The sequence below is a fragment of the Phaenicophaeus curvirostris genome, chromosome 1, assembly GCF_032191515.1.
Source record: "Phaenicophaeus curvirostris isolate KB17595 chromosome 1, BPBGC_Pcur_1.0, whole genome shotgun sequence".
Taxonomy (NCBI): Eukaryota; Metazoa; Chordata; class Aves; order Cuculiformes; family Cuculidae; genus Phaenicophaeus; species Phaenicophaeus curvirostris.
The window spans coordinates 103,601,753-103,626,836 of record NC_091392.1 but is presented as its reverse complement, the minus strand read 5'-3'; the positions used below and the strand labels follow the sequence as shown (position 1 = coordinate 103,626,836).

At 36.0% G+C, this 25,084-nt stretch overlaps 1 protein-coding gene across 7 annotated transcripts in view; it reads right to left on the bottom strand.

The window, feature by feature from the left end:
- Nucleotides 1-4,136: 4,136 nt before the first annotated feature.
- The window catches only part of ROBO1 (roundabout guidance receptor 1), a 618,408-nt gene continuing 597,460 nt past the window's right edge, over nt 4,137-25,084 (bottom strand). For 6 of the 7 annotated variants that reach the window (XM_069870168.1, XM_069870199.1, XM_069870177.1 and 3 more), the window contains 8 exons: nt 24,003-24,110; nt 21,369-21,513; nt 20,814-21,065; nt 16,782-17,191; nt 14,861-15,013; nt 7,885-8,193; nt 6,425-6,624; nt 4,137-5,823 (listed from right to left, as the gene is read on the bottom strand). In XM_069870168.1, the coding sequence (XP_069726269.1) occupies nt 5,809-5,823; nt 6,425-6,624; nt 7,885-8,193; nt 14,861-15,013; nt 16,782-17,191; nt 20,814-21,065; nt 21,369-21,513; nt 24,003-24,110 (1,592 nt within the window). In that variant the 3' untranslated portion in view covers nt 4,137-5,808. The remainder of the gene's footprint in view (nt 5,824-6,424; nt 6,625-7,884; nt 8,194-14,860; nt 15,014-16,781; nt 17,192-20,813; nt 21,066-21,368; nt 21,514-24,002; nt 24,111-25,084) is intronic. The other variant, XM_069870188.1, reaches the window with a different exon arrangement.

Sequence of the window (25,084 nt, the reverse complement as noted above, 5' to 3'; positions counted from 1 at the left end):
GGCTTGAGTTTCAGGGGGGTTTTTTCTATGTTTTGCTTTAGTCCTACACATTAAAGCCCACAAGGAGTACTTTCCCGTTATACCTTGCTGCTGTATTTGAACCACACCTGTGCCTGAAGACAGGTGGGAAGCCACAGAATAAAAGCCAATACTAAGCAGTTTTATTCTACATTTCCTGACATTAGCGTTGCAAAAAACATCTTAGGCCTGGAAAAAAAATTCAATAAATCCAATTTTATCATCATGGCTCTGATTGTCAAGCTCCAAAATAATCTGAAAAGCAATTGGCTCCGCTTTATGACAGATCGAGAGACTAGAGCTGAGTAGGTCCCATCCTCATCATCTCATGTGGCAAAAAAAGCTGAATGCCACGGTGAATTAAACCCCCACTTTCCTCTCCTGGCAGCTTAAAATGAGCCCATTTAGTATATATTTAGCAAGGACACAGAACAAAACAAGCATGCAGCAAGGATTTCACTCTTCTTCCAGTGTTCATTGCACTGTGATGGCTATTGTTTGTGAGTCCATAAGGAGGTAATTTACTTCCAGGACAGTTCAATTCAGAATGATTTTTGCCATTAGCTTCAATAAAACTTGGGTTCCTCAGCTCCTCCAGCTTGTTTTTTTTTGTTTTCTCTCTTTAGGTCCCTTGATTCCCCTTCTCCAGTCTGCCTCCATGCTTTATAGCTTCTATAGAGACTGGATTCCACTTTCATCAATTCATTTTCCTCTTTCTGATTAGGGTGAATTTTTTCCCCATCAAAATTGTCATCAAACACAAAATGGTCCTCATTTCCATGGTGTCATCTCAAATCTTTAGCTGTTTCTGTGATCCACAATCCAGCGTCTTGATAAAAAGAAAGGAATAGTTTAAGAAATAATATTCCTAATCTTCAAACGTTTCAATGTCACGGACAGCACAATAGCACATTAGATTTTGTGAAGAACGTATTTATAGGCAATGGAAAAATCATCATATATAATGAAAAATATATAAAAAAAATGCAAACCTGAGCAAACAGTTCACAATGAGATCCACAGCTGTCGTCAATTTTAAAGATTCAACTTATGAATTAAATTCTCAAATTTTCACTTAACTCTATACAAAATGAAGGCATTGAAGGACACGTCCAGTGAGGATGATGTCCACGGCAAGATCGGGAGTTACTCATGTGTGCGTAAACCTCAAACATCCATAAACATATCTGTCTTTCAGCTGAGTGTTTGCAACAGACTCTCAGTTCCCCACCTTAATTTCAGCAAATACAAAACTATATCCACGTATAAATCTGCATTGTCAGATTGCAGCATCTTCCTGTGTACACACTAAACATATTAAAATGTTTCTCTGACACATGTGCAGTAGGACTTTTTTTGCAAAGAATTTTCATCTGTAATGTAAGCAAAAACAATGCATGAAAACATCTTCTCCACTTGTAAGTAGATCCTTTAATTAAAGTGAAAGATCCAGTTAAGGGATAAAATATTTTTAATAGATGGTTCTGTTGTTGACTGTAAAAACATCTTCTAGGAGCTGTGAATACACAAGTTGGAGATTAGCTATTGAAAAAGCATATTGTGAACAGATATTACATTAGGCAGATCCTATATTTTCCCCATAGAAGCTACTTCTTCCTTAAGTTTATTCAAGGAAGACAGTAGATTATGGAAAACTGAAGTAGAATAAAAGCAGCACAGTGGAAAAAACTATACATTAAGTAAAGCAATAAGTTAAATAGGTTGGACTTTCAACAAATACCTGGCTCTGGAACACAGGAAATTAGGTCATACACAGTTCAAATATATTTGCAGAAGTTGAAGCAAATCAAATTGTTCAGGCTTCATGATCAGTTTCAGCTAACCTATTCCTACACAATTGTTGCAAATACAGATCTAGAGTATTTGCATTATCTTAAAATAAGCCCCACCTTGTCACTTCTGCTTCAAAAGAAGTACTCTTTGGAAAATAAACTTACATATAATGCTAAAACATGTGTAAGGCATTTTCTAAAATTCTACCATTATGATTTTTTAGGCATCTTTCATAATAACCTAATAAATATTATTTTACTTTGAGCAAAGTAAAATTTAACAGTAACTCATGTAGGATTTCACAGAACGCACTACTACTCATGAAAAAATTCAAAGTTCTACATTCACTCTATTAACTCAGCACAAAAACACTGTGGATTTTCTAGTACAATGCTTATTTTCTTCAAGTATACAGTGTAAACAAGACATCTGAATACCACTTTCTTCCATTGTTTTGGCTTTCCAATCACTTAATAATTCTTTAGGCAAAGGAGCAACATGTAAATGACTTAGTTTTATGGTACCCAAATGCCAAAGACCAAGTCAACTGTGTATCAATAATAATTAACAGGAGTTGTAATTTTAAGACCAAGCTGCTGAGTATCTTATTATCATTATGGTGGTTTTGGTAAGACCACAGTGCACTGAAGACTCGGTGTAAATGCAAGAATTCCATGACAATCCTGTGATGCACTGTCTCAAGATACTGCTGATCACAACTGAATGCAATCACAAAACAATCCCATAACTTCTTGGGGAACACTTCCAACCATCAAACTAATTTATAGCAACTCTTAATTAAAAAAAAATTCTTTGAGCAAGATTTCCCACTTACCAGTGTTTGAGGTCTTCAGCTAGAGTCTGACTTCTAGTGAAGCTACACAGACGCACATGCACATCAGCTGGGGATCTGATGCTTGTTTTTCAGTACGTCACCATGCCAGTAAAGAATGAAGACAGTACCTGTTATTTCAGGCATGCAGCACCAGTGTTTCTGGACAGATACACCTTACAGAGGTCTACACACTACAGCTACAACTACATCCCAGTTTTGTGATGCTCCACTACATCTCTGGCAGAAGCTTAAGCTCTTGTGCCAAGGGGCTGATATGCTCAGGGACCCTGCCTCGAGCTCCACCTTGTCCTCCACACCCTGCTATAGCAATGGCTTGATCCCAAACCATGAGGCTGCTTCTGGTGCCAGGAAAGAGAAGCAGCTGCTGAAGCAGTCTATGCCCATCAAATCAACCTATCCTGCCTTCTCTAAAAGAAAGGTGCAAGCCAGATGGATGTCTCCCATGGCACAGCCTGGTTTATGGGCTCCTGTCTGGTTTATGTTGGCAAGTCTTAACACACGGCTGTCTGGACACAGGCAGGAGGACTGGAGACACACAAATCCACCCCTTTAAGCAACATAGACAGGTTACACATTTAACTTATTCTACTTCATATCTGCTTCAAAGCTACAATTAAGAAAAAATACTATACATGAGGCTTATGCACGATTAAATTGTTAAGGCTCTAGCAATCTTCTATGGTAAGCTAGTTGGTGTTGTAATACATTGTTCTGGCTAGTTTAAAGCTCTTGTTCTTCAATGGTTTGTGCTGTTTAATCTTTATGTTTGTTTTTTTTTAATGTATTGTGCTGTTTAATCTTTATGTTTGTTTTTTTTTTTAATGTATTGTGCTGGCTATCTTTTTATTCTTTTTTTTTTTAAGTGGGGTGATGGGTATAGGCTAAAGAAGGGCAAGAATGGGGTCATCAGGAATAGTACAGGAACACAAAAATGCAAGAGAGAAAAGGTACCACTGCAATCTATTTAATCGTGATCCACCACAGGACTGGGCCAACCACAGAATGGCTACTGTGATGGTAGATAGCAAGCAGGTAAGAAAACTTGCACTTGCACAGGCCCCAACAAACATGACTAATAGCATTCATTCCCTTCACATAGTTGGATCTTATTTCCTTTGTAACAAATTTATCTTACCCCTGAGGTGAATGCTTTTGTTGGTACAGATTTTCCTCTACAACTCTCTCTGGAAATTGGCAGGCTAAGAGACATTTTTGTTATCACAGTTCATGAAGCATCCAGAAATCAGATCTTTAAGGCAATCAATTGTAATTATGTAAAATTTTAGGCTGCATCCAGCTCTCCCACTTTCTTCATGTTACTGTGACTGCATGATTTCAGCGGTACAGATTCTGACTCTTACCAGCAGAAATAAGAACAAAGTTGTCCCTAAAAATCATGTTTTAGGGAACGCAAGAAACTACGCAAGAAAGATAATGTATTTGAGAACATTTTTAATAAATAATGTGACAAAAAATTACTTTTCTGATTATTGGATCCTCAGTATGCAAAATTATGGCTAAAATATGAGGTTTCTTACATGAACATAATGAAAACATTAATCACATGGATTGTTCCTTTAGTACTGCACACCCTTTCTATGGAACCTTTCTTTAAAAAGTAGCTAAATGAAAAATTTCAGTCCTCGGTAAACACCAAAACACTTTTTTTTTTCTTCTTTTCTTTTTTTTCCATTGGGGCTAGTCCTGATAGCTGTTGATAAACAAACACACATTTTTTCATTAGCACCAATGACAAAGAAATTTTATAATTACAAAAAAGATCATAAAATCTACAGACAGAGGACATCATTTGGCAAATTCAATGCAACTAATGCCTCTATTTCAGCTTTAATGATAATCCAATGTTGAGAGAGACCACAGTAAAACTGATAATTTTCTGTAAGTCCGGGAAAAGTGAGAAGTGTTTTGATTACGGCCCACATTTATATTTGTTACTTTACCATCTGTCATCATTCAAATATTCCAAATACAAACATATAACATTAACAAAAAAATGAAAAATATCCCAAACAAATGCTTAACATTTTCAATAAGACAAAAAAAAAATGGTTAATAGTTACAATGGTTTACAAACAAAGTTTAGTGATTGTGCTTTTAAAACCAAAAAAAAAAAAAGATAAGCAGTGCATTACAAAAAAATTAATCGTCAAGATCAAACAAAACTTTTTTAAGTGGCACTTCTTCTTTAAGGTGAATTGATACAAGTAGAGGTCTGAGATTTGGGCCAGTAACAGTAAGTGATATTCCCAATCATTATTAAAAATGTCCGTTGATTTTCTTGCTTATTGTCATAAGCATTGTCGAAGCTGAAAATCAGAAAAAGTTTCAGATAAAGTTGCTCATGCCATGATTAGGCAAATAGCAATCACATTGGCTTACCTCTGCCTATCCCAAAGGACATTTTTAATAAGAATGTACTTAATGATGAAAATGGAAAGACAAATCAAAGTACCACAGGGGATTTAGAATGAGTACATATTTACAATAAGAGCCACCTCATCCCAAATTAATTTTACTTGCATTTGTAAAACTGTATCATCTGCAAAAGGTTAGCAAGAGACTGGCAGAAAACAAGACACACAGTCTGTACTCAAATTGCAAGATACCATTTGCACTAACTGCAGACTACAGTGAAACCCCTAGAATAAAATAATGTTCTGCACGATGTTCACTTTGGGAAACTTTTTGATCAATGCTGTATTACTTGCAATGTTATTGATTGGCTCACTGGTGTACTGGCAGTGTACTAAGCACTGCCTTCCAAGGGAGTAACCTTGGGATCCCAGGCTCTGGAATCCCATTCTGTTCTAATCCTGAAGCAGCAGCTGTCCCAAGTACCATGAAGAGCAGCTTATCTGCCTTCTTGGGCAGCGAAGGTGATGCACTTAGCATTACGGAATAGGCAAGGGCTGATCCTAGTAAGGAGGTCGTACAAAGAAAGATTAAAATAAAAACTAGCATCCTGATGGCATGAAGAAAAATGAAAAATGGAAAATTGTACACTCTGATTGCACTGAACATTATTTCTGGCATCAAACATCATCAGACTTGAGGCATCTTAAGTGATTTTTTTTTTCTGATTAGATTTTAAAAGCCTGTTACAGTACATGTCGTTGTCTTCAGCTTTCTGTTTCCTGTGTTAAAAAACAAAAAGGATATAGATGATTACATGTTAGATTTCATCCTTTAAAGTTTGTTTCATATACTTCTGAAAGATTTGTTACCTTTAAACAATGATTACTACTTCTAGTTAAGTGCAGCAATGTGCATCTTAGACACCTTTTAAATGAATTAATATTATTAGGCAGAAAAAAAGGAGTAAAAAGTTCATGCCTTAATACCTGATAAAATCTAGAATTACAAACTTCTAAAAGAAGTGAAAGGCAATGTTAATAAGGCATTCGTAGATGCTCTAGTACTTTATTTTTGCTTTTGAAAGAATGTGGCTAATGTAAAGTGCACATTCAAATATCATGGTTTTGCAAGTTCTGTTCCATAGGTTTTAGTATGGTGACAGTTATACGATGCTACATATTACTTGCTTTCTTATGTTTCTGACACATACTTGAAGTTTCTTTTCTTTCTTGGATTGGGTATAATGTTAACAGAAAGATAAATGTACTAATTTTCCTGAAAAAGAAATATTTCTGGTCCAGAATTCTTTTATCTTGGCATCTGCCTAAGCAGAGAAAACAGTGTTATTAAAGTCATCTTCAGAAGTACAGCTGCATTTACCTCCATCTCTTCTTCTTCCTCTTCTCCTTGTATATATGCTCCCAGTACTTGCATTTCTGCAACATTCCTTCGGGCTATATTTGCTTGATCTGCCCTCTGTCTACTTCCTGATCCTCTTGACGACATAGAGCTGGAAGAGCTGGGATCCCTAGGATTATTTGATGTTGGAAACGTTGGTCTAGAATATGGCAGGATGTCCTCTGTGTAATTAAATATATATATAATTTTATGTTTATAAGCTCAGAGATACTGTGATCCTAAAATAACTGCATACAGTTGATTTATTTTACTTTTTATGATCCTCAGTAGGCTTAAAGTGATGCCTGACAGGAATATGAAATACACCCTTTCCATAATAGCATTATAGAAGCTTTTCTCAAGGAAATTTATAGTATTTACGTGGTAACATTCACCAGAGAAAAACTAATTCATGATTACTGTCCACTTTATTTTAATTTACGATCACTGTTCCATGTTCTACATGGAAATGAAGAAAAAAATAACCCTTGTAGTATATTTTCAATATGACTGAGTAGGAGGAAATGAAAATACATGCATGATGCTTGCAAGGAGATTACTGTGTCTAAATATTAGACTCTCAAACTGAGTTTGAAACAAAATTAATTATCAAATTTTAAAATTTCAGCATCATCTTCTTAAGGTCAACTTCTAATGACTTTTCTGCATAGTATGCACTGTATTCTGTACCAATCTCTTATTAATGCGCCCATTTAGCCAAATTACTGCCCGGTCACACCTGATACTGACTCTGGATAACTGTAGGAATAAAGGACATGGCATTTGTACAAATCTGTGTTGAAAGCCTTAGTGAACAGTTGGCAAATACCATTAATAGTGTTCCATTAATTAGTAATCTTACCAACTTCCACATACAAGACATTACATTGATCAGGTCTGATTCACATAATGCCATTTCACTTAGTATTTATAACCAATTAATTACTGTTATGGCTTTCTTATTTTTGAAACAGCATCAGAATAGACCAAAATGGGCCAAGTACCAACTCATTTGTTAAAAAAAGCTGAATATCTGACTTACAGAACTATCTGAATTCACTCAGTTCCCTTGTACATTAGAATATAATTAGACAGATCAGACATAACTGGACCATAAATGTATGGTTTGGGCAAGGACATTGATCCTTACAGCTGTCAAGGAATGTTTCTGTTTGGGTTTCCTTAGCCTTAGCTTTAATACATGACAGGTGCATGAGGAAAGCAAGATAAAAAATCTACAATTTTCATAAGCTTTGTTTCCATTTTACCCTAACGAAAACCGGCTATGTTACCTGTATTAGCACCTATAACTACAACAAATAGTGACATTTCAGCAGACCTAACTCCACTCATACTAGTGGTATGCGAGACCTGGAAAGACAGTTCTTGTCTCCTGTGATCAATATCCAATATTTCATTAAAGTCAGAGCATGCAAAATAACCTTGAAGAAGATGAGTTTTTGCTGGTGTGCCTTCTCGTTTTGGTGCTTTATTTCCTCGTAGTTTCCCATCATTTTGCTGTTCCTGTGATTCCCTCCGCTCTCCTGAATTTGTCCGCACGTCTGAATGCTGTCTCCCATCCACCCCGTCCCTCCCTTTGTAGCTTGTGGCTTTCCTTTCTGCAGATCTGTCTGTCCTCGCCTCTATAGAAGCAAGTTTTGGCAACATGACTGGCCGCACCTCCAGCTGTGATTTGGACTGGGCAGTTGGTGATTTTATAGCTGGTGGTGGCACAGGAGGGGGTGGCAAGTCTACAGAGTTGAAAAGAATAATAATTAAAATGACATCATACACAAGTAAAGTTAAGAAATACTAGTTAAATTGAACTGAAGAAACAAGATGCCCTATTTACTTTCAGACCTCACTCTGCCTTTCTCTCTCCACTCCAAAAAGCATTGCTACTGTTACAATTGCTGATGGTTTCCCACAGCATCCCCCTTTTTTTATATGTCATACACAAAAAACTTGTCAATATTTCTGCTTAAATTAGCACTGCCTAAAGGGCAGTAAAATTCAGTATAATTTTAAGTAAAATTTACAAGGCATGCATTTTTTTTACTTTATTTATTTTTTCTATTCCTGTATTACAACTTAAACTAGAATTTGTAAACTATTCATCAGGATGGAACAGTGTTCTGTGGAATATAAAATGTGAAGGAAAAAAAAAGTAGAAGTAAAACAAGGAAAGAACAATACAAAAGTGGCTCCCAATAAAGTTGTAGGAACAAATCACATGCATGTAGAACAACAGACAAAAAAATGAGCTTTGAAAGATGTTTCCGAGGTTAATACTCTCAAATGAGATAGCTAAAAAAAATTAACAGCATTATTAAAAAATGTAACTACAGCATTTTATAAAAGTGCATTAATTCCCTCTAGTTCCACAAAAATCTTGAAGCAGCTGTTTTTCAAGCACCATCACTATATATATGGCTAATTCATAGCCCATTCAGGAGAACATATGAACTGAAAATCAACTAGATTGCCCCAAGAATAAAGGTTGTGCTCCTGAAAAAGAAAAATTAGGAATCTAACATATATGCATAAATTTGGATACGACAAATGCCAGACATTTTTGAGAAGTTTTCCAGTGACACAAGGCACAAATGACTTGATCTAGACATGTAGAAAAGTGCAGCAATGCAGACTGACTACTTGCAGACATCTTTTAAGAAAAAGCACTGTCATTTCCAAAACTTGAGAAGGTATAATGTAAATAAGCTGGAAGCTTGGGCATATTAAGTGGCTGAAAAAAAAAAATTATTTATGGAGTGGAATTATTAGAATATAAAGTAGAAACAAAGGCACATGGGTGCGTAATGGATTAGATATGTTTGTCTGAAGGAACTCAAAGTGTAAAACAGAGAGTCAACTACTGATTCGATAAGACAATATAAGATATTTTGGTGAAGAAAGTACAGAATCAGTAACAGTGCATTCCTTTGTTATCCATAATGCTTTAAACATGATTTACAGAGGTAAGCTCTGTCCAATACACAGCCTTAGTAATGACTTTGTGTAATTCCAGACACAGAGTAGCATTCAGACTACATCTTCTATGTATCAAAAAAAGGCCCTGTGAGCTCTATGCTCCTTGGTGAACCAAAACACTTCCACTGTTCTGCCCCACCCTGTACATGCTTAAATCAAATATGTGCCTGCAAATTTGGATATTTGGATCATAAGGCTCCACAGCCACATAAGTGTCAATTCCTGTTAAAAAAGAATGTTCATCTGAAGTTCTTATAATTCACGAACTAGATGAAAAATTATGTAAAGTTTGCCAAAGACCTTGCAATTGAGTGTGATACTTTCCATGAATGCCCAGTACATTAAACCATGTCAGACCAAGACCAAAGCATAATGCAGCCTACTTCTAGTGATTACAGAACTTGGTCAAGAATTACAAAATAAGATAAACTCTGCATTAGCCTGTGGAGAATCAAACAATAGTTTTCTTTCTGGGGAAAACATCCTTCTCACAGCACGTCTTCTCTCAGAAAAAGACATACTGAAACACATGCAGACAAAGATATTCAGAACCATAAGTGTAGGCTTCTAGTACCACAGTAGTTCCTGCAATGTCTGGTGTCTCACTCATTGTATCTATTAAGTTATCCAAGCACTGAATAGCCCATCTGTTGACCTTGCTGGTATAAATAGAGGGTAGGTACTTAACATCAGCCTTTCCAGTCATCCTTGGAGCCTTTCTCCAACAGTGGTGGCACAGCAATGCACTAGGTGAATACCAAAGGAAAGGACTGCCTGAATACCAAAGGGAAGGAAAAGGCATCCTTCCTGTAGCCTATAAAATGCAACTATGAACATCTACTTTATTCAAGAGTCCAGCTGTCCAGCTACATGGGAGAACGAATCAAATGGTGTTAAGTCTTAACTATGGAAAATAAAGATGCATCAATATAAAAAGTTACATAAAATGACACTAGCTCTATGGTAGAGTAATAACTAAAGAAAAGTGACAGTCTCTTTCGAAAACATTTTTTCAACCTGCAGGGAAAGTATAAAAATCTTTGTTATAATCCAGTACTCCTTGCTGAGAAGGATCCTTTACAGAGTGAAAAAACCCCAAACTTTTCAGAGGTCAACACTATTACACCCCTGCAGTATTTATTTTAACAGCTCAGATCACAGAGAAAATCCAGATCCAATCTGCCTCCTCGAATATGAACTGGCACACTTCTTATTAAACGGAAAATGGAAGCTTCTATTGTAAGGAATGAAAAATAAATCACAAAGAACATCAAACTAATATAAAGAACTCAGAAATATTTGTTAAAGGTCAGCTGTGCTCATGTTTCATTCATGTCTATGTATTACTGTTGTACTGCTTCCCATGTAACAAAAGTAACTAATGCGTGCCATTTCAGAGCATGGTCTACAGGAGAAAACTTCCATATATGTCTTTTGAAAGGAGTAATGATAATTTTCTAAATAAGAATATATATAGGAATCATGGGATAAACAAAATATCAATATGTAAAAGTAATCTGCTAAATTAGTTTGGAACTGAAGTGGAGAAACCATAAATAAGCAGAATAAGATGAATTGCAGGTAGTGACAAATGAGGGAAGTAGGCATTAAACTCTATCAGCCTGTAGATTTCTATAGTCTTATCCTGAAGAAAAGTCTTGATGTAATATTGGAGAAGATACAGAGTAAAATTTTTTCTATTGCATATATATGCAGGCATGCAAAACTCAAGATTGATCCTGATTTAGTAAAGTTTTAAGATAATTTAAGATTCCTAGATGCATAATAACCTCTGTTATTACTCATGTTCTGTACATGCTTTATCTTTCAAGAAACATGGCCCAAACTGTACACAATGACTGGACAAATAAGTAGGTACAGTAACCTTCCATATGTTGTATAAAAGCAGTGGGTGGTTGGGACTGTAGGGTTTTTTTTCCCTTGTATGTACATTTATGTAATACTTTTATCAAAACAATTTTCACTCCACAAGATCTCCCTGAGTAACAAAATCAACACTTACAAAATATCTCACAATAGAATCAGAAGCAAGGACTGCAAAGACAGCAGTTATCTGAAAATTATTATCATTCAACAAAAAGAAAATAAGCTGTTTTTTACAAGAAGTAAGAAGTACATTCTTACTTATTTTTTACCTTGCTAAAATATGTACAAAGATTGGTTTTGTACTGCACAGGCAGAGAAAGACAAAAGTACAAATGATGCTGGCATGCATAATGGCTTTACATTTGAAAGTGAAAATATGAGGAAATATTTAGTAGATATTCAACTGCCTTTTGTGAGAAATTCAGCTGCCCTAATATCATGTCATTGACAACATAGCTAAATAACTCAATTCAAGTTTCAGCCAGTTAGTTATGAAAACTTTAATACGTTTTTCCTTTGTCACTCAGAGATTTAAAATGTTGTGTGAACTGTCAACAGTGCAATTTCTATTGAAAGAACTACTGAATCAAAGCAATGACAAAGTACTTTAATCCTTATTACCTAAACGCTTACAATTCTGAGGGCTTGTAAATACTGAAAAACCAATTCAAGATAGATCAGAAGAGACTTTCACATGTCTAATTTTAGAAAAGACTAAAATATTCTTTTAAAATTTGGTTGCTTAAATTAAATATGTAAGTAGGTCAGATAAGGCTAAGAAGGAGGATACATCTGTTGGTTCTTGTAATGCACTCTTAGTAGTTAACTCTCTAAAAGGCTGGGTGAAGAGCAATTAAAAATTCATACATTTTAATCCTCACCACCTACTGAGCAAAGATTTTTTAGCAACAAATACAGAGAACATTTCACCGCCTGGATGACTCTCAAGGAACGAAACAATTGAGCTGAAATCCCATTCTATATAAAGCAGAAAATTATTTGAACTAATACTAGCAGAAAACACAGAATTGTTACTACTTATACAATGAAGAGTAGACCAGAGAGCACTCTCCTTCAGCAGACCTTTTACTGACACATTAAACTTTCAGATATATCAATCTCTATTTCAAAGCCTGATGTATAAATCAAAAAAATAAACAGATTTTTTTAAGACTTACACATATTGCTGCTGCTAATACTCTTGGTGTTTTCAACCTTTGATGCAAAAACTTAACTTATTTATATATCCTTTCTGTCAACCAAAGTTGTAAACTCTTCATGACACTGGTATTTCATGAAATTGCTAACAAATGCTAATTCAGGTAATTTGGGAATAGTAGAAAATACTTTATATGTGAAAGTAAATTCCATTGTAAAGGCTGGGAAAGAAATGAAGCTAAGTATTCTTCTCTTTTCAGTATATATTCAATGCTTATAGCCACCAAAGAATATTTAAATTTAGAATATCTGCTTTACTCTGCTACAAACACACATATGTTTATGCACTATGAGGAAAAAAAGTATTTTTGTATCAAGCACTCCTTTATAAAAAGGATAAGTAAGAGTGCAACAACAAGCCACCACAAAAACCTAAGTACATTCAGGAAAGGTCAACTGTGCTTAAATGCTTCACTCACATCTCCATATTGCTTTTCTCCGCTAAAAAAACAATTAGTAGTTGTTATTTCATAGATAATTCTAAAGACATGATATACTAGATGTGGCTATTAAAATGAATGGGAAGAATCTTCAATAAGGTTCTAAATATGCTTATGTAAATGGATTGGGGTGCAGGGGATCAAAACCAAACAAGCCCTTCAACCTTTGAACTGGGTTTTATTAGTTCTGCAGAAATTAAAGCCATAATTTGCTGTTTCCTGAACGACCACGCTGTATTGCACACTAAACACGTTAGTGGAAATTCTTACCCAATTAGAAAATATGCTGAAGTAAGCAGGTGCTATATAACACAAAACAAATATTGATCATGATTGTCAAATCTATTGCAATATCTAACCACAATGCTCTATGACTTAACTTTGTATAATTACTTTCACAAAAACCTGTCAGCAAATCCAGGTCCATCTCTTATTTATTCCTGTGTTAGAAGAAAATGGCCACATAAAACTGTTGAGATTTTATTTCTGATGTCCTAGCTGTTCTGTTTGTATCGAAATTTAATGCTCAGCCAATTATTCAGTTAAGAGCATTCTCTTCAAGAGAATAAAAGCTGATAAAATGTCCATAAAATCTCTCAAAATGCCATTACAAGAGTCTCATAAATGTAACATTTCTGGTGCAGTTTGGGGATTTACACCTCATGTTGTCCTTTCACAGAAGCAAACATGCACAAAACCACTGTAATAAACTCTTGAAATCAGATAATATTCCAACAGCTCGGTTTCACAGACAGAAGGGGCCTGGGCATAAGCCAAGAGGCCCAGGTGCACTGTGTCATGCCAGTATTTAATGCAATCTAATATCAGATAGATGCTAGTTGGAGAAAATACTCAGAATAAAGTACAGATAATAGCACGGTCAACCACTCATTGCTAAATTACTTCTGCTCATTGTGCTGTTAGCTTTGTATTAAATTTTTGCGTCAAGTGGGAGGAATCATAGGGAGAAGTGGTTAAAAAAATCCCTTCTTGTAACCCTGGATAAGGATCTATAATATTAGGCTTTCATATGATAATAGCAAATGATGTCCCTCTTTGAAAAATTTCAGACTGGTAATGAAAGTCCTAATCAGATTGTTGTGGAGAACCGGGAGGTGAGGAACCATGCCCTTCCTTCCCCTCCCCCCGTTAGCAAATTTAGCAAACTTGACAAGATGGGTTAAGTCTTGGAGAATCTTTCTTACATGAATTTCCAACAAAGCCCGTGGGTTGTTTTATAAAACTGGAAGGCAGTGCTTTAATAAAAGCTGCACCACCTGAGGCATTTTCATTAAAGGCTCTCTCTAGACAACATCACAATGTTTGCATTATCCTCCCCCACTCCCAAGAGAATACAACACTACCTTTTCAGCAAGGGTTTATATTGTCTGTGAAGGCACGAGGGAAGAAGATTAGATTTTGCTTTTACTCACAAAGTAACCACTTGCAACAATGTTGCGCTCAGGATTAAAATTCATTGATTTGTGTTCCCCACTATTTGAATGGTGAATAGTTTTTTTTTAAGGAAAATACACATTCTGAAGGTTTTAATAGTCAGTCATGTGAATGAAGATTTTAATCCTAACCACACATTATTCTCAATAGCTGTACTATTTATGCTATCTCGGCTTTTAAATAATGACAGTAATTAGCCGATTAGGACACTACAGAAAACAGGTGCAAAGCTCTGGAGTGGATGCATCAATGTACAGTATTAAGGAACTCCAGCATTTAAAATGATTAATCTGTGTTTAGCAACAGGAAGCACAAATCACTGAATTCTGAAACACAATGTTATCTCTGTGGAAAAATTTCACACACACACACTGAATGCATATTCAGAAAGGTTCACTGACGTTTTCACCCATTTCAGTGGACTCACCATCTGTGTAGACTTCTCTGCGCAGATGTCCTGGCTGGTGTTTTTGCTTTTTGGCAGGTCGGACCTTCTGTATTACAACAGCACTCATGTTGCTGTCAGTAGACACAGGGCTGGTGGGTCTAGGACAGTGTGATGCATGAAAATGTCTACGGCCTGAAAATTGTTAACAGAAAAATAGCTATTACTTTTCTTACCTAAAAAAAGACATTTCATACTTTCTCTTTTTCTTCATCTGGCTATACAAAACCTGAAAATACAGTGTTGGAACAATAACAAAACTGTCATCCTTCCCATAATCAGCCTTAGAGTGAGCCATAACTGAACAAAAGCATTTGTTATCCTATCAGTAGCAGGTTGGCTTAGCTGCCAAGAAATTATCCAACTGGTTGGGAGCTGGTAACTCCTGAACATCGTCAGCAAGCAAGCACAGGCAGCCTTCTAACTCTTCAGAAACAACAAAACATTCAACTTTCAAAAGGGTTTGACCTCCCCTAGCTTGGGCAGTGCCAGGACACCCATGCCATAAGTAGAGCAAGCCACTAGCAGGTCTTGGGTACAGATGCCCCCTCTGTTGCTTTGTGTACAATACCAGAAATGCATTGGTGATGTTTGGCATTTTATCACAGCTTATTTGCAAGTAAGAATTGTCACAGTGTCAGCATGTGAAGTCAGGTACAGATAATACCAATACATAAAAATCACTACACAACACAAACTTCACTGTTGTGAAATATTTTGATTGTAATAGTAACAGGATACAAAATTATCTTTTCTAAATATATAAATTTACACATACAAAGACACATATATTATATGAATATATATGTATAAAATAGATAAAATCCTGGCCCCATGGGTATGAATGGGAGTTTTGCCACCTACTTCAGTTGGCCAGGATTTCATCCAGAATTACTAAATTACCTCCCCTCTCACTCTTCATGATGAACAGCTGTGTTGAAATGAAACAAAGGACTGTTAACTGCAAGAGGATATCAGAAAAGGGATGAAGGTTGCAAATCTGTAGAATCAGGGTGGACACAGTTGTGAGTACCAGAGGACTTGTCCAGGTTTGGCAGTTTAATACAATTAATTGATAGAACACTCATGGATCTGCTTGAAACGTGCATCCCACTTTGCAGTGTTCTTATTTCTTAGCTGAACTATAACAATATCCATTTGGCCTAGTCGGGTTACTGATTACCTGTACATATCCAGCGTTACTACTAACCAGTATGCTGCAAACCATTAAATATTTCAAATATTGTATTTCAGATGTCCAGTGGTCATTGAGGAGAAAAAAAAAAAAAAGAAGGAAAAATATGCAAAAAGCCTTGCTGCATATGATCTATAATCTAAACTTCAACTAGTGACAGCTGTCAAATTATGAAACCAAAATTAAATGAGTTCAAATCAATAATACAAAAGTAAGAGCTTTAACAGCATTCTAGAAAAGGTAACAACAAAACATAAAATGGAAAACAGTTATACTACAATTTTTTTTCAAATCTAGGGGAAATACGACTCTAAGGGTTTACTATTTATTTGGACATTTCAATACAGAGGGATTAAATCTCTCATGAAGACTGACTGAAAACATTGTGAGCCTTATACTAGAAAAAGGATAGAATTCTGTAATCCTGTAATTTTTTTTCTCATTCAGTTCTGGGTGTAAATTTGCCAGCAGGGCTTGGGTTTGGCCAATAATCAGTGAGAGCAAAAAATTATGAACTGTTTATAAAAAACACCGTAGAGAAGCAACTTTTTCGGACTCTTCCACTAGTGTAAACTGACACCTCACCCTCCCACTCCTGAATTTCTACATGTTGTGAGAACAACAGAAATCCAAGAAGCAGTTGTAGATAAATACATTTCACAATAGCTATTTTTTAAACTTCTCCCATCAAACAGAGTACAAACCCACCTCCTGCTGCATCGTGCATTTGACGTCTGGCTACTTTCAAGCCAGCATATTCCGCAGCTGCTGCAACAGCCTGTGCAAAATCTGCATCGGTAAAAAACGATCCATCAGAAGAGCTAACGCTAGACCGCCCGCTTGAGATGTTATCTTCTTCGGAGGCTGAACCCCAGCCGTTGATCATGGACCCTGTTACAGAGCTCTCCAAATCCCCAACACTGGAGGCAGGAGTCTGCTCAAGGCCACGCAAAAGAAGCCTTCTGTTCTGCATCTTGGCAACCTCTACATCTGCTTCATCCTCTTCCTCTTCTGGTGCATCAGTATCCATATCAGAGACCAAGGGCCCTGAGATATATCCATAGGTATGTGGTGGGGAGATAGGCCTTGGAGGGGGTGGAGGACTCACAGTTTGACGTCTGCATAAAAATACAAGGTTAAGAATTGAATTTACATAACAGTCAGAGAAAACAGTAGATTGATGAAAATATTTCCCTTATTTCCCAACAAGCTTGACTTACTTTTTTAAACTGACAAAATTTATATCTGAAAAGGTTCAGGGTTGGGTTTAATTTTTAGTTTTGCTGTAAATCAGCTATGTAGTTTGAAATCTACCATAAAGAAATCTGATTTTTTAACCTTTTTCCTTGATTTTAATGAAAATTTGCTTATTTTGCATAAAGCTATTCATTTTTCTTAATGTAGCACATGCACAGCTAGGCAAAGAGGTGGTTACTGTTCATGTGACTATTCAAAAACTTACTTGTGCACCTTTGAGACTAAAAGAAGAGTCTGCATGTTGTTTAGCAGCTTGAGACTGTCTGCGCCTACAGATACCTCTATCCAAACACATTGCCCCACAAACATTATCTTCCTTCCACCCATCCCAGTGATTTAGAAAGATGTGAAAAGAGATACTGTTATTTCTTTATGTTATAAATTGGTCTAGGTGATAATACAAACAAAGAATTCCCTACCGTAACATTAGTTCTAAGTCTTAAGGATACCAAAATGCATATAGATGTATGGGTTAATTTATATTGAGATTAAATCATTAGTAATGACGTCTCCAGGTTAAAAAGGCAAAGTATTAGATATCATTAGATCAGTGAACAGTTAATACTTCACTCAGAAGTCTCAGGCAGTAACACTGTCAGCAGTTTTTCTACAGGGCCACAAGCATGCTCTTTAATTGCCATTTGTCCAATAGTAAGAAATACTTTCTGCATCAATGGTATAATTTTGGCTTTGTTTACCTGAAATTTCTACTGCAATCTGCTTTGCAAAGATTTACAAAGTACTCTTCCTTTCTCAATTTTCCCCTCTTATTATCTCAAGAACAAATAATGACTCATAAATAATTCAGTTGCTAAGTTTGAAAGGAAAATTTAGCAAGGAAAAACCTAATACTTTTCAGCAAAAGCAAGCTGGAACCTCCCTGGACCACATCATCTAGCCCCTATTTTCCACTTGCTATATTAAGTACTGAATGGAATGAAGAACAGGTCAGTTAGGAATACATACACAATTATCATCTAATACTTTCCCTCATCTCCCAGCATCCTAGAAACCACTGCTGCAGAGGATCTCTACCTGCCTTTCTAGAGACCTTATTTAATACAGTTTTACTACCTTAATTAAAAGCTTTTTTTCACAATTATACTTATAATATATTTGCCAATCTTCCTATTCTCCAGGTTTTTGGTATTAGGAGACAGACAACTGATTACAAAATACGTTAGGGTTCTTGAAAACATAACTTGCCTGCCAGCCTTTAAGGATAGGCTAATTAAGAGCAGCTGGTTCATGGGCATACAGATTCATACACTTTATCTGAAGCAATGATTCTCACTATAACATTGACATCATATTCTATCTCCCCAAATCTTTAGTTTTATTCTCTGCTTGTCCACACTACTCTTTCAGAACACAGATTTCTACTTCAGTTAGTTATACTTTTATTAAGGTGACCAGACAGACAAATATAACAGTTCACCATTGCTACCATCATCATATTCTAGATGTCTGGTTCTGATCAGAAATTGTGAAAAAAATTACAAGTAAAGCTAATATATAATACGACAAACAGTATTTTAGATATTATATCGACTATAAACCCAACTTTTACACCTGCCCCCCCCCAAAAAAAAACAATACAGAAAGGCATCACTTGAAAAGTATTCTTAATTGGAAAGTACTGTCATACCATATTCAAAAGAGAACGCCCCCTTCCAGAATGGGGCTACAGCTGTTGAGTACAGTACACTCAACACCTAAACAGCAATGCTATGAGTCTTATCAATGCTGTTAGATGGAAATGGTAGTCAGCCAAGACTTAGAAATCAATTAAATAGAATTCTGTGAATCTTTTTTAACAGTGTTTGAAAAAGTATTACAAAAAAAGGAGACAAATTTAGTTACTAACAATTCTAAGACTTACCATTGTAGGAAGAAAAAAAAAAATATAACTATCTCTTTTTTTCAGCCCACTGAATGAGTAAGCTGTATTCCCTGGGAGCTTAAATTGGAACATCCTTCCAGATACTTCTGCCACTATTTTTGATGACATTTATGGTGACTAGCCATGAGACTGTGTTGAACAAACCTTCTACTTCTAGGCAGTTGTTGGCTGGTTATGCATGTTTACATACAACTGCTCCAATGCCTACTCTATTCTGTACGTCATGTATCTCCCACTCTCCAGAACATGGTGGCTGAGGTTCTGGAAAGTCACTCACAACACATCACTCAGCATTTCCCCTTTGCCATTAGTGTCCAGCTAATTTAACCTCTAAACAACTCAGAAAACCTAAGCAATTAAAATGAACGCTTCAATGCAGTGACATATCAGAGTCAATGGAAATTACAGTAAAATACTATTTACTATCCACTAATAAAAACAGTGTCTGTAAAGACTCAGGAAGATAAAGAGAAAAAGACACTCAGTAGAAGTGTTACCATAAAAAAACCAAAGCAAGACAGACCAACCAGAAATGGGGAGCAGAAATAAGGCAGATACAGGCCCTAAAAGAATCAGATTAATAACTACTGCTTACTTTAAAAAAAGGCAAACACAAAAATGAACTAACTTTAAAAAAAAAAAAATTCTGGAAAATATATCCATAAATATCCAGCAAGGTATACTAATAGAATCAAAATTCTACAGTCTACTTGGCAAGATCAAATTAATTTCATCATGATAGGCTTGCATTTCACTAAAAATAAAAGGTATGACTAGAATATCGCAGGTAAGTTTGTGTATTTGTGGTAATAAACAGTATGTTCAAACCACCGGAGAAAAAAAAAATCATAAAAGAAATATAATTTGGCATGGAAAAGCTGTGTTTTCTTAACAAAAAGCAAGGCAAGAAAACATCATACATAAAAAACCTCATTCAGAATTCACTGTTTTATGGAAAAGAAGCTGTGAGAGTATATATGCAAAATAGTTTGTATTAAAAGCAACTCAGAAAAGAAACATCACTTCCCTCTAACAAATATCTATCTTTATTAATGTTGGTCATTCCTTTAAATAAGGGTAGGTAGAAATGCTAAGAAAATTTTCCAAGCAATAACTTCCCGTACTTGGATTTATGAGAGGAGGAAAATCTATAGGTTATATATTTATCTATATTCATACATACTGGTGACAAGTTAATTGCACAGTTACTGTGAAATAATGCATGCTATTTTATGGTAATAATACAGTAAATCTATTGGAAACAATGGAACTGTAATTATATGGTAAGCTGTGTTAACGATACCACTTTAATATCCTGATGACTGTGAATTTAACTTGTGTCAGCACCGTGAGTACCATAAAGTGATATACTACATTTCTTTCTATGGTATAATAATAAAGCAACTTAATTACATATTTCTTAGGTTACAAATAGTTCTAGCACCCTGGATTAGAAGTTAAATCTTAACAGAAAAAATACCATAAGGGAAAACCTTGGCCTCACTGAATTCAACAGGAATTTTCAGTGGGGTCTGGATGACTCTTGTCACATCTCTCTTGCTACATTTGCATTGACACACCTCCGGTCAGGCTGGTGTTGTATGTGTCCCAGATCCTCCTGACAGTCCTGTAACATGGGCTGGAGTTCCTCCTGCGGAGAGGGGGTGAGTGTGGCAGTTGACTGATGGCTATAGGAGACAGCGGCTGGAGAGGAAGCTGCTCCTCGGACAGGTGGAGTAGGACCTCGCTCATCTTCTTCTTCTTCCTCTAGCTCATCCTGCTGCAGATACATCCTTGCAGGTGGGACGGGACAAGGAATTTCTTGGTCATAGCTAAAATTATTTTTTTAAGAAAATAAGGACTTAAATTTTTACTATGTAATTAGCTTATCTGATACATATATAAATACATCAGAGAAAATCATTGTTATGCGTGCTTTTGAAAATAGCTTAGTAAGGATGTAATGAGTGGATGTATACCACTGTCAGTAAGCAATTTCCCTAAATAGCCACACTACAGATAGTTGAGGAGCACCAGAACGGTATTTAAGGAAGGTCTCATTACCAGCTTGTAGGGCAAATTACAGTCCAGTTGTGATTAAATTGAGAAATGGATGATGTATTCATTTTCCTCACCTTTCATCAACTGAAAGACTGTAATCCTCACTATTGCTATGGGGAGGTGGATGTGCAGGAGGGGGTGGAAGAAGATCTGCCCAGTTCATTCCAGCTTGCTTGGGAGCCTTTGGGGTCCGAGCACCCTTCTTGTGTCCTTGACTCCCTATGGATAAAAAGCAGTACATATTTGTAATGCTTTGAAGTATCTCCTCATCACTACATTTTGAAAAACAAAATAACCATAGGCTCTTCAAGATCCTCTTGATTCTTCTCCAGGAATTTACTGTTGTGTTGAGTTGGAATAAACTGGTATTCCTTTCTTAAGGAATTTATAATTGGTGCTTCTTTGTAGAATCACTGTACATTCCTAAGCACTTGAATTTAACCCGAAACATTACATAGCATGGAAAAAGCACATGGGATAAAAAACTCGAATTGTTAATACATAGCCAAACAGTTATAAAACCATAAATGACTTTTACAAGCAATGCCATTAAAAGTGAGCTTCCTACTTCTATTAATTACATTATAGATTAACATCTAAACCAAATGAGCTATAGACGTATTTTCTAAAGTGTCTTTATAGTATTTAATTGTTAGAACCTAAAATACAATATGATACAGATATTATCTATTAAAGTTCCACTGTTGCATTAAGCCATTGAATATATGTAATTTGTACTTGTCCACTGAAATGTTTCAGGCACAATGAAATGACTAGTTTTAGACTAAAGGGCAGGTGCAGTTGAAAATAATTGCTGGAAGAACTGAAATAACAGAAAAAACAAGAAAGAAGATCGATGAAGTATTGCACAAATGTTTTCAACTGCTATTACTGGGAAATTATAGCTCATAATAGAACAATCCAGCTTTAACAGTTCCAATAACTTTGAATAGGACTAATTATTAAGGTGGTCATGAATTTAAACTTTGGATGCGGCTATTGTAGTGACTCTACCACTGATCCTTGGTATACATTTTTATCCTTCTTTGTTATTGTTACTTCTGTAATCGTAGATAAAGTTACTGTATTTTTTACTATGTTTCAGAATCCTTCATAATTCTCTCTTCAGCTGAGGTGTGGTGTTACATTACCACAGTTACATGCCTTATATACGCGATTAAAAAAGCTGCAGAGAGATTTAGGAAGTTTTTTTTTTTCACTTATGCTGTCTTAGGTTTTCCATTCTTATGGATAGTAGTTCTGCTTATTATTGTCCCATATGAGCTGCCAGATACAAATACGTTTTAGCTATGTACAATCATTTTTCTGGGTTCTCAATATGAGAACCAAGACACTATAACTATCCCAAGTTGACCACCATCTGCATTCTCTACCCTAAGCACCATGATATATACTAAGGCAATCATTTATTACTCTGGTCACCTTGCTTCATTCCTGCTGGAGTCCTTGGTATAGGACTGTAAATTGTTAGCATTATGAATAGTCATGATAGGTGTCAGCATGGAGAATATCACCTTCTCATTTTTAATTTGCAGGGGCTCATACCCCTCAGATGTTTCATGCTAAATTTCAGGTCTTAGAGTCATTTAGCACATGCTCAGCATCACATCCTGATGTTATAGACCCAAGAACAGGCAAAAAGCAGAAGAACACCTCTAAGCAGCTGGGAGAATAGTGAGTCATGCTTATCTCACACCAGTCACTGAGAATTCAGGTCACCCAAAGGCACAGCAGGCTATATGTTTATGCCTCAGTCACAGTCGGTTAAGGTAGAGGGCAGATGAGGATTAAGGCAACCAAGCTATCAAAGGCAACAGCAGAACAAAAGGTGAAAAGAGAAGTCCATAATTCGTGGTTCCAAAGCACAGAGTGCAATTTTGGTGCCCTACTTAGCATTCTCCAGTACAACAAGCTGACTTGTTTCAAGATTTTACAAAGGACTTTCAGATATTTTGCACGGGAGATGCTGATGAGAAACAAAATTTTACTGTAATTATCTACTGTCTATATTTGAATGATGAACACCAATAGTTTTGACATATAGCCACTGAAATCTACACAAACTGTACATATGCATGCATGCATACATTTTTACTCAATGAAATGCATGGGCTTAAACTAAAAAATGAAAGCTTTCTTAAAGAAGCTGTTAGGTATCACTTAAATGTTCTAGTATCTTAAGCTTGTTCATGAATAAAGTTATCTTAGTTATCTTGGGTGGGTAGAACTAAGAGATTGAAAGGAAGTCAGTAAAGTACCAGAAAGTTGATACATAAATTAAAATTATCTTCTTTTTTTGTTGTTGTTGTTGGTTTTTTTGGTTTGGTTTTTTTTTTGTTACAGCTGAAAAGGAATTTCGATGACTTGCCCATCTGGAGGCCTTAATAAGACCAGTAGGTTATCAACATCAGGAAATCCAAATTCTATTTGATATCATGACTTTCACAGTTTTGGACAATCATTTAATAATTGTCATTTAGATGGAACTAAGCAATCGTGAGGATACAACAGAAGTACAGGCACCTGTTGGGCCATTTTTTATGCTGTTTACCATCCCTGTGCTGCATTACTGTCAGTGGATTCCTCCCCATCATCTGTTCTGTAAGTCCAGTAACTAGTGCTAGCTATGGCTAGAGCATCCAAACACCAAAACCCCCTAAGGTTTAGTAAACACTGTGGATACTCACCAGATGTACTACTGCCTCTGTCCGAGCTGTTGTAGGATCCACCTGTATTCTGGTCATATGACTGGTTGTATGGAATAGTTGGAGCAATGTTGTCATTTGCCCGGTAATCTGCAAGTTTAATAGTATAGTTAGTTCTACCCTTCAGAAACACATCTACTTTTATATAGCTGCTTCATAACCCAACGTAAGATCTCCTGAAAATAGTGAGGAAGAAATCAATTTATTTTTTGAAATTAAAACTTGTTGAAAGTCAAATCATCCTATAATCATGTTTTATTTTTATATTGTTTCTAATGTCATAAGTTTAAGGAAGATCACAGGAAGTTAGTAGCTCCACAGCAAAATGATGCAAAATGAAATCCTATGCACAGGGCTGTCGCAATGCATCTGAAACGATTAAGTCTCAATGGAGAGAGATATATATATTATATATATATATATATACACGACTTGTGTGAGCATTTTGCATATGAATAGACTGTCACCTTGATCGATTTGCCATGGTCTCTGCTTAATATACGCATGTAGGGCAGCCAATGGACTGTGGTAGCTACTTCTTGTATTTCAAAGGTGACAAACTCACACAAGAACCAGCCCTGTATTACAAGGGCTGAATGATCTGCTGGAGCAACAATGCAGCTCCGCTGAATTTGGTTTACAACAGAAGAGGTCTCTGTTTAACACCTGGGGGATCCAAGATTTCTGTTTACGTTGGGTCATGCGGGTTCTGACTATAGGCGGCACCTTTTTTAGCTAATGGCTCTTACTATAACCTCCTTCTCCAGTTTCAAGGCACTTGATATACATATGTTACTTTTAAATCTAGATTCAGCAACTGGATTTGTAAAACTTTATCAGACGTAAAATGCTCATCTGACAAAACCATCCTCTTATGCCAAAAAGGAATTATAATTTACAGAGAAAAACTGTGTCATAAACAGAACCACTGGACATAAAATAGTGACAATGAAGCACAGCACGTAACTCATCAAAATGGTTATTTCCCATCACAAAAGCTATAGGTATAATCATCAGCAAGATGGTTTTGACTTAGGAAATGAGAAAACCCAGACAAGAATATT